Consider the following 13,795-nt stretch of genomic DNA (forward strand, 5'->3'; position numbering starts at 1 on the left):
TCTCCCTCGCTCCCTCGCTCCCTCTCTCCTCTCCTCTCCTCTCCTCTCCTCTCCTCTCCTCTCCCTCGCTCCCTCTCTCCTCTTCTCTCCTCTCCTCTCCCCTCCTCTCCTCTCCTCTCCTCTCCTCTCCTCTCCCTCGCTCGCTCCTCTCGCTCTGTTCTTCCACTCTAGGACATTAAATTTCGAGCATATCATTTGCTATGACGGTTTTGCTGTCTTTCAGAGATCGGTTGCAAGAACTGCGACAATGGGCGCAAACGAGATGGAGGGTGAAGGAGCGGGGAGAGCTCATGCAGAAGGAAGAGGAAGAGAGAGACGAGAGCTCATGCAGAAGAAAGAGGAAGAGAGAGACAGGAGGGAGGGAGAGGTCGGAACTCTTCTTGTTAGTTCCAAGTCTATTGGCAGACCATGAAATCGACTAAGTTCAACAGATTTATTAGTCGAGATGCTTCATGATATGATCTAGCTCCATCTAGTTTGATTCAACTCCTTCATAAGATCTTCATGATATGATCTAGCTCCATCTAGTTTGATTCCACTCCTTCATAAGATCTTCATGATATGATCTAGCTCCATCTAGTTTGATTCCACTCCTTCATAAGATCTTCATAATTGATCTAGCTTCATCCAGCTTCATCTAGCTTGGTTCCAATCTTTCATTAGATCTTCATGATATGATCTAGCTTCATCTAACTTGATTCCTCTCCTTCATTAGATCTTCATGTTGTCGATCCATCGTCGAGCCCTCTGGTCGCTGCTGCCTGTTGCCCGCTCAAGCGCTCCAGCTGTGTTGAGCGCCACCTCCAGGCTAGCGGGGTCGAGGTTGCAGAGGTTCGAAGCAGCAGCGACGGCAAGGCAGGTATCAGTGTACACGAGGACAGGGGACAAGGGCAAGTCGAGTCTCTACAACGGCGAGCGAAGACGCAAGGACGACAAGATCTTCCATGCGCTGGGAGACATCGATGAGCTGAACTCGGCGGTGGGAATCGGGAAGGAGATGATAATCAAGGAGAAGGTTGAGGACGACATTCTGCTTGCTCGCCTGGAAGACATCCAGTGACTTCCAAGTCTTTATGTGCAACTCGGCAGCTCATGAGCTTGCTAGATGTCGCCTGCTAGACCTTGGAGCTCACATCGCCACGCCGACGAGCGAAAAGACGGCTGAGAAGGTGAAGAGGATGAAGGTAGAAGACGTCTGGGTGGATGATCTCGAGCTTTGGATCGACGAGATGGACAAGTATTCCTCCTATCTCCTATGCCTCCACCTGCTTCCCTTGCTCCCTCTCTCATCGTGTCTTGTATCTCTTAGGGAGCTCCCGCCCCTCAAGAACTTCATCCTCCCCTCCGGGGGGCTTGCAAGTGCAACGCTACACAACGCGAGGACTGTCTGCAGGTTGAGGAGGGGCAGCAGGGGCGGGAAGGGGAGTGGAGGGGGAGTAGCAAGGGAGCGGTCAAGAGTCTGTTGACGCCTCTTGTTCGGCAGGCGGGCTGAGAGGAACGTCGTGGCGCTGCAGCAGGACGAGCAAGCAGTCATCGACGCGTCGGCCGTGCGCTACCTGAACCGACTCTCCGACTTTCTCTTCGTCTCTGCTCGTCGCTGGTGACTAGCTGGAGATTGAGCTTGGGTTGTGCTGAGGGTCAGTTGATGCAGCGCCAAGTTAGCGGGGAAGCCCGAAGCCTTGTACCAGAGCGGCCATGGCCTCAAGACGCGCTCGCACTGATACGTCAGGTTCACTCACGTCACGGACCCAACGCGCTACTTCGAGCAAGTGCCCTCCTCCCTTCCTCCGCGCTATCCCTGAGCGTTCAAGCCCCGCCTGTTCCAGGCCATCTCCACTCCTTCCCTTCTTCCTGTTGTTGCAGCATGAGCGATGCAGGTAAAGCAGCACAGGACTTCACCTTGTGAGTGTACCTCTCCTCCCACACGCCCTTCTCCTTGCTCGTTATCATGATGATATGTACATGGAAACTCTCGTCCTTGTCGAGGCGAATTACTTTCGCCGGAACCCATTCCACCTCTTCAGTTTCAGGGTCCTGCACCTCAACCTCGATGATAGCCCCGAGCTTGATCTCTCTGACAACAGCGTTAGCTTCGCGACTTCAAGTCTCGTTTCAAACCTGTCGAAGATCTCGGGGATCTTGTACATGCCCGTGCTGCTGTCAACGCCCGCGTTCTCCTTGATCCGCTTCAAGTCCGACTGTCTTTCTTGCGCTTCGCTCAGAGCAGCCTTGCCGTCAGCACTCTGAAGTTTCTCGACGAAGCGATCGAAGTAGAGGTCGAAGGGCAGGGTGAGGGGGTACCGCACCCACATCTCCTCGTGAGTCCCAAACAGCAGCACGAGGCTCTTGCCCACGTTTCTCCTCGCGATCTCTTCAGGAACGAAGCAAACTTCTGCTGGCCATGGCTGTGACCAGTGCGAATCCATCTTCACCCAGACCAGATTTCCGCTCCTCCTCGCGTTGCTGGAAGATACGATAGCATTTGCATCCTCGTCCTCGTTGTCGACAGCGTCTTCAAAGTTATACCCGGCGTCCAACATGTAAACGATAGAAGCTACTCCCGAGGTAGTCATGGCAAATTCGTCTAGGGTGTATGATCTTGAGAGGATCAGTTCAATCTCCTCTTCTAGCTCGTTTTCCTTCTTTCTCGCCTCCTCTATCTCCGCCAGGGCATTCCGAGAACCCTCCGAGTTGCCGGTGTAAGTTACCCTCGACGATCTTCGCACCACGTCGTCTCTCGTCTCAATCCCCTTCTCTTTGCCCTGCAGCCCCCCCAGCTCGCCTGAGACATTGGAGACGACCTGCAGGAGTTCGATCGATCCCTCGCACAGGGCGAATGCTTGCGACATTGCCTGCGCATAGTCCGCACTGTCATCGTTCTCGTTGAAGATGTCCAGGTACTCGAGGAAATTCCTCGTCGAGTGAAGTTCACCCCAGAAGAACTCCTTCCGCACCAGCGAGAAGAGCAGCACGAGGCGGCTCGGGCCCACAGTATCCGCCTGCGTGTTGGGCGGGATTTGCAGGTGATCTAAGACGCGAAGTTCCTGCTGGGCCTTGTCCTCGAGGAGCACACAAGGCCACCAGGAGCTCGAGAGCCGAACCCACACGCACGTCAAGTCAGACTTGCTCTGCTTCGACAAGCCGCTCCCCCCCTGCTCCCCCCAACGACTGCGCGACTCTTCCGGCAAGTACTGCCAGAACTTGCTGATGTTCTTGAGCTTGGAATGAAATGAGCCGTCTGAGTGCGTCACTTTCAACTTCACACTCATTGCTCGCACAAAGTTCTGCGGAAGTTGCGTGAGGTTCATCGGATCAAGAGGAGCGAGGGAACAGACCTGGAACCCGTTCATCATGAGCAGCTTCGACCTCGACAGGGCCGTAGCTTCACTGCTTGCCGCCTTGTCATCAGATGAAGGCACTCCCTTCTTTCCCGGCTTCTGCTGCTCCAAGTCCTCACTGGAGTCGACTGACCGCGAGGTCTCAACAGAACGAGTTCGTTTCTTGGGCTGCAAGTCGAAGGCGGTGTTTCTTGCCTTGTCTTTCTTGCCCTTCTTGTCTCTTTTCGTTTGTGCGCGAGGCTCCTCCTCCTCTTGGCTCTTCTTTGACTGTCGAGAGCTCGTGGAGTCGTCGGTATCCTGGTTCCATCGGATGTCATCGAGTGACAAGGCACATGGGATCAGAGAACCTTGGTCTTCCTTGACTTTGACGGGATCGACTCCTTGCCCTTCCGTTCTTTCTGATTCATTTCCTGACACTTGAGTTATGTGCAACGCAGGAGAAGAACAGAAATCGAAGGACCTTTGAGAACGAGACATTCCCTTGAGGTCGCTCATCAGTCCTATCAAAGCTTGTCAGACTCGTTAACTCTTTCGCACGCTCCCACGTGTCCATCGCCTCGTCTCCTCGTCCTTTGGCCGCATCTTGCTCCTTTCCTCCATTTTTTTCCGTCGCATTTGACAGGTCACCGTCCTCCACGTCCTTGAGCCGCTTCGGAAGAGCCTTCCACTTTTGCTTCATCCATGATGACTCGATGAACGCTTCTAAGTAGAGCACGGCCGTCGCCACGTCCTCGAGCGACCTGGAGTACTTGACCAGGTGGGTCCAGTGGTATCTCTTCTCCTTGGTCCAGTAGGGCATTGCCTTGTCGGGGATCGCAGCCTCAAGGTCCAGCAAGCTCCGCCTCAGAAAGCTCAACTCGCTCGGCAGGTCGACGGGAGTTTTCCTCATGATGGCTGCCATGATCGCCAGGAACTCTTGGAAGCAGACGTAGCCCTCGCACGGTGAGGGCCCAGCAAGCGCGAGCAAAGTCGTCAAGTGCTCGCTCGACACGACGAGCTCGCAGGCCTCAAGCGCATCGATAAGTGACCTCAAGTCAATCATGTCGGAGAAACCCTTGTGGTACGACGGCCGATCTCCCAAGATGCAGCGAGCCCTGATCTCAGCCTCCAGCTTCGTGAAAGCATCACTGTTTCCATTCAAGATCTGCTCAAAGTCCTCGAGGTGCTGCTTCCATGTCTTTGCAGCATGTCCAGGCTGTTTCTTTCGTCCCTTAGAGACGGGTTGGTGATACATATCACGGTCAATCGTCAGGTATGTCATGGGGCAGCGCCAGTGAGTTCGAGGATTGTGAGTCTCTCCAGTCACGTTGCAGGTCTCTTCAGATTCATCCACATCCAAGAAATCCAATGCGTGCAAATCGCCACTCCTCAATCTTCTCTCCTTTGCGTTAAGGATATCGGGATCGTTCTTGCCCTTGAGCTGCAAGGAAATCGAGTAAGAGACACGAAAACTTGAAGCATTGCGATTGACCTTTTCTAATGATTTCTCCACTTCTCCACCTGCGTTTTCCAGCTCATTCTTGACCACCACAAGCCGATTCAACGTATTAAGAATGTTTTTTTCGCCATGAACATTGCGATTCAAGGCTGAAACAAACTTTTGAAAGTCTTGTTTGTAATATACAGACCATTTGTTGTCTTGATTCACAGCCAAGACCTGGAAAAGTTTTCTGTCAAACTCGAACATTTTTAATGTAAGCACGGGACCACCTTGTCCATGTCCCCACTCAAACGGAATATCATTCGATCTTCCCTATCGCGACCTTGGCAAGTCTTTTCAATTCAAAGCCTCAAATACGTAACCAACATTCACCAAGCGGTTCCCATCGAGAGCTTAGGAGTGTAACAAGTCTCTCGATCTCAATCAGTAGCCAGAGTTTCGTTTCTCCGAGGCTTATCGCTTGTTGTTTCCTATCCCAAACATCATCTCCATTCCGACCAACAACGATTGCCTCATTTCCCTAACTATCAAGGAACATCATAATCTCCACAAGCACCAACAACCATCCCCAAAAGCCAACCCTCCTCAACTACTTCAGCGACAGAAGCCATCTGTGTATCTTCAAATATTCTCAACTCTACCATCATCGCCAACACAAGCATCATCATCATCATCATCGCCAACACAAGCATCATCATCATCATCATCGCCAACATAAGCAATTAGCCAGAGAGGGCTGCAGATCACCTCAAATCAGCTTCGGTCAAAGCAGTATCCAACAAGTCGAATTTTTCCGATTCGCCCGAAGCCTATCAGACCCATGGAGTGACCTATTGGGTAAATCTTTCGCATAGGCTTGCCTGGGCCGCAGGGTATGACGTGAGGTCAATCCGTTTGATCTCGAACCTGAACCTGGTCAGCAAGCGCGCGGGTAGCCCAGCAAAGTCACCATCCATTCAAGAAGGCGCGAGTGATGATGCCCTTGCAATGTTTGATTCCCGACGGGAGGGGGTCGCCATTGGCAAAACCGACTATGAGCACTTCCTGACCTTCTAGTCTCGTCCCGATGTCAAGCTTTGTACGATCTTTGGCGAGCAGGGATTTGAGCGGTCGCACGAGCCTTGAAACTTTCTCAACGGCATTGACACCATTCACTTGACTTGAGATCACACGATTCCTGTAAGCACACATCAGTTGTGCTTGTCAGCATTCAGAATGTCTACCTCTCAGGGAAGACAAAAACTTCTTCATCCAGCATCGCCTTAAGCACTTCCTTGTGAGTCATCTTCATCAGATGCCCTTGGCTTTCTTCTTCTTCCAATTCCTTTCGCACGTCATACATTTGCAAGAGTCGTTCGCACAGAAAGCGGAGGATTACAAATCGGTCATCAAGCTTCAAATCTGTGTATGGATGCTCCCATAACTTAGTAGCCAACTCCTGCAATCTTTCTGCCGAACTTGACATCTCTGAATTCATTCTTTCTCTCGCATCATCTGCTTCTGGTCTTTCAAACACATTCGATTCTTCTGAGTCATGCTTCTCGTTACATTCATCTTTGCGGCATCCAATAAGGGCCACATAAATATTTCTCGACATCCATAGAATGTAAAAGCGAAGACCTTCATGCCATGTATGTACATTCAAAGCACTGATGTTGCGAACATGATGTTCAGGACGCCTGAATTCCTTACAAAGCTCCTTCAGCAGCGAGATGTGCAGGTCATCTACATAAGTCTTTAGACTTCCTTGCTTGTCGTATCGATGTATCGCAAGTAGAAATGCCTCCATGTCCAAATCAGGCAGCTGTAAAATATTTGCTGTTCGCCTGATGATCCCCCAACTAACAAGCAAATTTTCCACAAAGTCATCTCCCAGCTCGATATCAACAGCATTTTCAATGATTTCATGGACAGAATTCACATCCATAGACTCGTTTGCATCCTCCACATCCTGCGCCCTTGAGGTTTCCTTCGTCTCTGCCTTGACCTCTTTCTGTTCCCCATGAGACGAAACTTCAGAAATCTCTCCAGAAACATTTTCAGAGGTCTTTTCCATATTGTTTTCAGAGTCCTTTTCCGAGATCTTTCGAGTGGTATCTTCAACAATCTTTTCAGCGGCATTGTCCGAGATCTTTGCACAGGTGTTTTCAGTGGTCCCTTCCGAATCCATCACCATTGGGACATTTGCATCCGTCTCGTTTTCTTTGGTTTCGCCCACTTTGCATTCTGTTTCTGTTGCTGGTGGTTGTGACTTGGGATCTAAGGACCCGACGTTTGAAAGGACCGACTTGAGATATTGTTCCATGGGCACAGCAGAGGGAAGTGGAGGCAAGGGTTCTCGTATTAATTTGTTTGCTGCAACGGCAGCATAATTGCTTTGAAAGCATTTCTGCAAGTGAGATTGAACCATCGATGAATATTGTTCGATTGAAATTCCAGAAGATAGAGCGGGTTGCAGAGAAATTCTGTCTTGTATTCTGCTGTCCAAGATGGAGGATGCCGTTGTATTCGTTGGTGGCTGAGCACCATTCCGTCAAAGAAGAAAACAGCACATGAAGGCAAAGTACCTCATCAAGCAAGCCTGAGTCAATGTCTACGAGCGTTTGCTGAGCAGCGGCTCGATCTTCCTTGGTCCGAGGATCCTTCTTGGGTTCCATTTCGTTGTTGCTTCTGGTGTCATGGACACAATCGATTTTGCAATCACAATAAGGACATGTTATGCGTTGCACTCCGATCGTGCCTCTTTCCACTTTACCAGTGATTTTTTGTTGGCACTGATTGAGCGTAAAGGTTAAAGATCACAATAAAACCTTTGTGCTGCATACCTTCGGGTGTGGGCAAATAACCACATAATCCTGCATTTCAAACTTGGTCGAATGATTCAGCCCTTCAACAGCTTCCATCGATGTTACAGCCTTGTCCTCCTCCTTTTTCAAAGATAAGATGATTAGAATGTATCAAGTTCAAGCAGCCTTACATCTGAGTCCTCGATTGTGATAACTGGCGATGGACACTCATTTTCCTTTGACGAGCCTTGAACAGTAAGATTTTGGGCTGATCCGACCGCTGTCTGAGAGGAGTTTCCAGCATGAGACGTTCCATTGGTCTTCATCAGCCTCGCTTTTAAATCTGGGTATGCCTCCTTCTTGCTCTTCTGTTTCTCGTTTGTGCGCATCCGACTATTTTCAAAAGCCTCCATAGCGAATCTCTTTGACAGCTCTAGTTGCTCTGAGAGCTTCTCATTTTTGGTCGATTTCTGAATAAGAATCAAATATATCTCTAATGCTGTGAAGAAAATTGAAACCTTGTGCTTTGCCTCAGTCGGCGTTTCAAGCTTTGATGATGCTGTTTGGTCACGACCTGGTTTCCCCAGTCAGATATGAATGATTTTTAGAGCAAAAGATAGGAATTGAGACCTTGTTTCAGCAACAAATCCTGTCCACATCGAAATATTTCCAGAAGCAGTAGAGCAAAAACAAAGTCATTAATGGAAATGTAAGGTCATCACGACAAACCTGGTACAGATCAGGTTTTGTGGATTGAAAACTATTATGGAAAGTCTGTAGAAAGCGGAATCACACATGTTCTCAACTCAGGCATCAAAGACCTGCGTGTTCGATCCTGAATGAGGAACAGAATTTGGAACATCGGGACGGCTTCTATTCTTGTGAACACTACTACTTGCAAAAACACTTGATCATTTCAGTGCAATGTCGTCACCCCCTGCTGATATACCTGAGGTCTCTATTCGAAATTGATTGTAATCGATTCGCAACATCATGATAATCGAAAAGACTCGTCCTTGCTAAGTCAGCTGCGTTCTGATTCAGTGCAGACAAAGACTGATTTTGAGTCGGCTGGTGAAATGGCGGATATTGCATTGAGTTGACGCCAAAATTTGCTTGATTCCATGAATTGAGGTTAGAGCTCGATCTGAGTTGCTCAGTCATTGCAGAAATCTATGGAGAAACACACTTCAGATCCTCAGCGGCACAAGGAAGCCATCACCTCATCAGCGGTCTTGATGGTCATCGAACGTTTCAACGACTCAATTTTCTCTGGTGGCAATTTGGTACAAGCATCGATAGGGATAGCACATCCCGAGCAGTTTATCCTCACACTATCTACACCAGGTGCGACCAGAAAGACCATCATGCTCCCACACGCCGGGCAACTAACTTGCATCTTGAACCGCATTCCTTCGTCGTCTTCGTTGTACTTCCCCGACTGCAGGTTCATCCTTCTAGATGTCCTTCAAATCTTGCTAATGTTCCATGTTCAATGTATCAATCAGAAGCCTGGAAACCAAAGCAAGATTTAGACACCAAGGCTTCGCTCTATCTCATCGATCATATCCCTTTCGGATGCACGCTTTGTACCTGAGCCAAACCCTCTCTAAGCAAGTGCAAATTCCATCGCTAATCAGATTTGCTCTCGTCCTTTTGTTATACGCTCCTATCGTTGCTCGCCACACAGACCCTGTAGCTCAATTCCCTTGTTGCCGTAAAGCAAGGGCCATACCCTAGTTTCCACTGACCTCGAATGGGGGTAACCTAAGCCATTGAATTACCACTGGATCTCTTCATTGGCGCGTCCTCGTGCAACGATCTCAGTGCAGTATCTCAGCAGCATTTCGCTTCCAGCTTCTTGTTCTCTCGTCCTCACACCTCATCTCATCTCATCGCCTTCTTCACGTACCTCCACCACGCCATGCCTTCCCGCCAAGCCTACCGGTACCCCTACCCTCCTATTCAACAACTACCCATCAGCCAGACAACCATGCATCAGACCCCTACCCCCTTTGTTTTTCGATACCACCCCCCAGTTCACAGACAATGACGATGAGATTACGAGTTGCCAAGCATGCCTACCCCAGAGGTCTTTGTGAATTGTGAGACCCCTACCCCTCATTGAACATGTACCCCATTGTACTACCCCGTTTCGAAATTTTCACACCCCTCAAACACCCTAGTATCACCCCACCTTTCAAAGCTATTCTTCAGTACCCCAATTTTACCAGTCTAGAGTACCCCTGCTTGTAGGGGCCGGGGGCCTCAGGTTTGAAAGAAGCGAACTCACTCGAGGACCTCGGCGCAGCTTTTCTTTGACCTAGGATGTTTCAATCCAATTTCAACAAATTCTCTTTGTTTTGAAATTTCAATATACATGTAATCTAGAAATATTCAAGATAAGTAAATCATTTTGTACCAAAGATGTAACTCTCGTAGTAACCGGACACAAATCATCGGAAATGATTGCCCCTTCACTTTTGGTACCAAAAAATCAACCCGTACAACTTCTCCTAGTAACGGTAGTGATACCAGCATTTCATTTACCGGACTGTACCTCGGCCGCCGGGCCGCCGGGGCCGCCTTGCCGGGGCGCCGATACTGATACTATGAGTCACTCGGGAATTCGGCTGACTCCCGTCACAAGTTAGGAACCGTTGAAGGCTTAAACTTCGCCCACTGTGACTTGGGAAGACGAAAATCGGAAACTTCAAGTAGAAGAAAGCCTACAGTAAGGTCTTATCACACGGTGTCACCTGACTTCAGTGACTTGCCAATGCTTGGGTTTCACATCCTAGCATACAGTCTATCTCTCATGTGCTCCTCAATTCTGGTTTTTGTGTGCATTAAACTCGGTCTTGAGCAAACTTGAAAACTGTCTTGACGGTTACAACTAAGGTCGATGTGATATCTGACGGTGACCGGCTTTGGCACAGTTGACAGTACAAGTCTAACAAACTTGTGCTTCGTCGGTTATGACGGAGCGGCCGGGACAGCGGCTGACCGGGGGCCAGCCGGCCTGACCCGGTGACCTGAGCCCTCCGAGGCTCGGACCCACTGGCCCGGCGCCCGGCGCTCGGACCCGCCTCCGAGTCGGGACCTGGGCTCAGCTAGCTAGCAGGCAGGCCACAGCAGCAGGTTTTGTATTCATCTCGGACATGGCGCCGCCTTACCTGTCTCAAACAAGGATATGGCAGCGCAGGTTCTTGCGAGGAGATCGCAATGACGACGATTCTTCGAACGAAGATGCCATGAAAGGCTCAGAGAGCTTAGAGCGCTCTCATGCAGTACCCTGGATGGACGCGCTTGGAGGCCTCACCAGGTACAAATGAATAGGAATGCTCATGCCACTCACTCGTTGCCTCGCCTCAGAGAGAACTGGTTGAAATGGCTGCATGCAGTCGGCGTGCACGACAAGATTTTGAGCCTACAGGTCTTCAAAATGCTCTTGTCCCTGGCACAGAGCGCAAACCTTGAGGTACGCCTTGAATTATGATTTCCATTGCATGCTGAACACATGAGAAGAAGGGTAGGTGGGAAGCCAGAGACATTGAGGAGCTTTGGAAACATCTGAAGTCCATCGATTCAATTGCTTCTCCTTCCAGCGAATATCTCACCACAAAGACGTTTCTTGAGTTCATGTATAGCAACAATCTCTTCGTTTCGGTCCCAGATCCAGTACATGGTCACGAGGGATCGTTGATGGCAAGTAACCGGGAGGCAGAAGCATCAAACTTCTTGTTCTTAGACACGGACTCTGCCTCAAAATCTCGAACAATCGACAGAGTCGATGCGGAATGCATTGATACTGTTTCAAACTTGAGCGACTTCAAAAGAGACATTGTAAGTACGATTTCAACTCTTGACAAACCCACGAGAAAGTTCAAAACTTCAAAGAGAGCCACTCTCGACAGAGTCTCTCAAAGGAAGCCGAACGGGGTTTCTTTGAGGTCCGATTTGGCGAACAAACGGATATCAGAACTTGAGGAAAAGGTCAGGGATGCAGAAGACAAAGCTATGGCAGCAGAAAGGCGGGAGAAACAAGCGCTGGAACTGGTGAAGGAACATATTCAATTGTACACACAGGTCTCGCAGCTCTGCAATGCGTGTGTTTCAATTTTAATCTGAGCGACAGGCCGAAACAGACTTGGAGTTGTTGTCAGAGATGGTCAAGAAGAACAAGGTGCAAGGAGACAGGGGTTTAGGTATCTTGGATGGAAGGTGCCTGCTTCTTACGCCTGTGCAGAGCATGCCATGAACATCGAATTGGCGAATACGAAGCGTCTACTGGAAGAAGAACGTCAGAGAAACGATCTCTTGCAAGTGAAGCTCAGGCAGAAGGAGTTAGAGTGTAAAGATCTCCTCAAAAAAATCTATGAGCTTCAAACGGTTTGAAAACTGACAGCTTTGCAGAAAATCTTGACACGAATTATGCAGGAGAAAGTTTGCGAATTGCCCATGTCCAAGGCAGACTTGAGATCTTCATCCCTGGCAAACGTGTCTCATCTCAAAAACTCTTTGCAGCCGTCCATGAAGCCGTTGCCTCGGGAACAACACAGCGTATGGTCACAGCGCTGGCGATTCTATGACTCAGACTCCGATACCTCTGATTCCAGCGAAGAGCCCAGCAGAGTTACGCAGGTGTCAAAACCGTCGGAGAGGAAAGAGAAGGAAGACAGGCGACCCTTCAAAGCAGGTGAAATTCAAAATACAACTTCACGATTTTGATCCCTGAGCAGAGCAAATTCTCCATCGGTGGACGAGAGGATTACGAAATTTAAGAACGTGAAAGGTTCGGTAATGTAAAGAATGACCAATGTTTGCCTGGATTTCAAGAATCGTGCATTCCTGTTCGATTTGCTTTCCCCGACACATCCCCGACATTCGCTCACTCATAAGACTCTCGCACCTTGTCAAAACTGAGAGAAGGTGTGAATGGGACTCTGAGAAACACGCAAAGTCTGACCTGAAACAGAAATTCTTGCGGTATTGCTCTCCTGAGACGCACGACATACAACAGATTTGCCGTATGATTTCCACAATCACAATCTTATCGGGAGCAGTCAGGTTGACCTTCAGTTTCGACGAATCAGTGCATTTTGATGCAACACAATAAGTGAGATTCAGTTACCTTGTGAGCTCCCATGTGGCTGATTGTATCAGCAATGGCATGGATGAGCTTTGTTCTGTCCAACGCATGTGAACAAACCTCGAGTCAACGTATTTCGTACTTGTTAGCGCTGCTATTTTGTCGAACTTGAATATCGACGCGAAACGTGAGCGGTTTTGTGGCATTGAAGTGAGGTTGACACAGCTGTCAATCTGTCATGAGCACGCGAGCAAGTCTAAGGTCACCTGTAGTGCAAGGTTCGCTGCCTTCTCAGGAGAAGCATAAGTCGTGTTCTCTACAGGGATTAAGCGCTTCAAAGAATGAAACATGTCGAGCGAGATGTTGTTCGTCACGATCTTTTCAAACAATCGCGTTGTGAAGGTATTGGGGTCCTCTCCTATGCGATCAATCCACCGAACGAATACCTAAAATATCGATCACATAGGTCGAGGATAGGGGCACAGCAAACCAGTCCTTTCACTTCTGTGAATGAGTGAGTTTTCTTCTTTGACTGGGGATAGAGGTGCTCATCTTCTAGGTCATCGATCTCCTCCTTGATGATGTCACTCAGTCGTCTCTTCCCGTCAAGCTCCTGACGGATTGGGGTCTCGGGTTCCTTCTGATCCAACCTAAAGTGGTCGAAGAGCAATGCTACATGCTTGTACCCAACGTCCTGCCATCCTCGACGTCGCGGGTTGACTGAGAAGATCATTCCTTGCGACCCATTTCGAAGATTGTCAAACGTCAGCTCCTCTTCCTCCCCTTCTCTGATCCTCCGTTTCTTCCTTGGGAAGTACTTTCTGCGCTCTGATCTCGTCGCTCGACCCCCTTGCAGGCGGAGGAAGAGACGGAGGCACGATGTGGAAGTAGGAGCAGCAGGAGCAGCAGGAGCAGCAGGAGCAGCAGGAGCAGCAGGAGCAGCAGGAGCAGCAGGAGCAGCAGGAGCAGCAGGAGCAGCAGCAGGAGGGTAGCAGGCAGTCATGAGCAGGATTGCGGCATGCAGCATCAATGTCGCGATTGGCCGCATTTTTTCCAATGAGGCGGAATGGGGATCAGTGAACCGCGGAAATTCTCGTAGGAACTCGAAAATGCAGAGCGAGTAGAGGGAGGAGAGAAG

At 49.5% G+C, this 13,795-nt stretch overlaps 4 protein-coding genes across 4 annotated transcripts; 2 read left to right on the forward strand and 2 right to left on the reverse strand.

The window, feature by feature from the left end:
* Window positions 1-247: 247 nt before the first annotated feature.
* On the forward strand, window positions 248-2,584 carry GUITHDRAFT_159882 (hypothetical protein; the record flags this gene model as incomplete). The annotated part of the gene is made up of 9 exons (XM_005828605.1): window positions 248-269; window positions 332-367; window positions 843-1,056; window positions 1,106-1,237; window positions 1,310-1,393; window positions 1,484-1,600; window positions 1,652-1,851; window positions 1,900-2,074; window positions 2,119-2,584. The coding sequence occupies 7 exons, from the start codon at window positions 248-250 to the stop codon at window positions 1,719-1,721; spliced, it is 675 nt and encodes a 224-aa protein (XP_005828662.1). The 3' UTR covers window positions 1,722-1,851; window positions 1,900-2,074; window positions 2,119-2,584.
* Window positions 2,585-5,609: 3,025 nt separating this feature from the next.
* On the reverse strand, window positions 5,610-9,018 carry GUITHDRAFT_112391 (hypothetical protein; the record flags this gene model as incomplete). The annotated part of the gene is made up of 10 exons (XM_005828606.1): window positions 5,610-5,685; window positions 5,729-5,956; window positions 6,003-7,297; window positions 7,347-7,553; window positions 7,605-7,706; window positions 7,757-8,035; window positions 8,084-8,139; window positions 8,302-8,339; window positions 8,515-8,738; window positions 8,788-9,018. 10 exons carry the CDS (start codon window positions 9,016-9,018, stop codon window positions 5,610-5,612), a joined length of 2,736 nt encoding a protein of 911 aa, XP_005828663.1.
* Window positions 9,019-10,726: 1,708 nt separating this feature from the next.
* Window positions 10,727-12,296, forward strand: GUITHDRAFT_112392 (hypothetical protein; the record flags this gene model as incomplete). Its single annotated transcript, XM_005828607.1, has 6 exons — window positions 10,727-10,890; window positions 10,941-11,046; window positions 11,094-11,654; window positions 11,704-11,773; window positions 11,815-11,957; window positions 12,006-12,296. 6 exons carry the CDS (start codon window positions 10,727-10,729, stop codon window positions 12,294-12,296), a joined length of 1,335 nt encoding a protein of 444 aa, XP_005828664.1.
* A 160-nt stretch (window positions 12,297-12,456) lies between these two features.
* Window positions 12,457-13,390, reverse strand: GUITHDRAFT_112393 (hypothetical protein; the record flags this gene model as incomplete). The annotated part of the gene is made up of 6 exons (XM_005828608.1): window positions 12,457-12,487; window positions 12,535-12,641; window positions 12,700-12,754; window positions 12,800-12,882; window positions 12,924-13,103; window positions 13,148-13,390. The coding sequence occupies 6 exons, from the start codon at window positions 13,388-13,390 to the stop codon at window positions 12,457-12,459; spliced, it is 699 nt and encodes a 232-aa protein (XP_005828665.1).
* Window positions 13,391-13,795: the final 405 nt, after the last annotated feature.

Source organism: Guillardia theta, assembly GCF_000315625.1.
Source record: "Guillardia theta CCMP2712 unplaced genomic scaffold GUITHscaffold_58, whole genome shotgun sequence".
NCBI lineage: Eukaryota > Cryptophyceae > Pyrenomonadales > Geminigeraceae > Guillardia > Guillardia theta.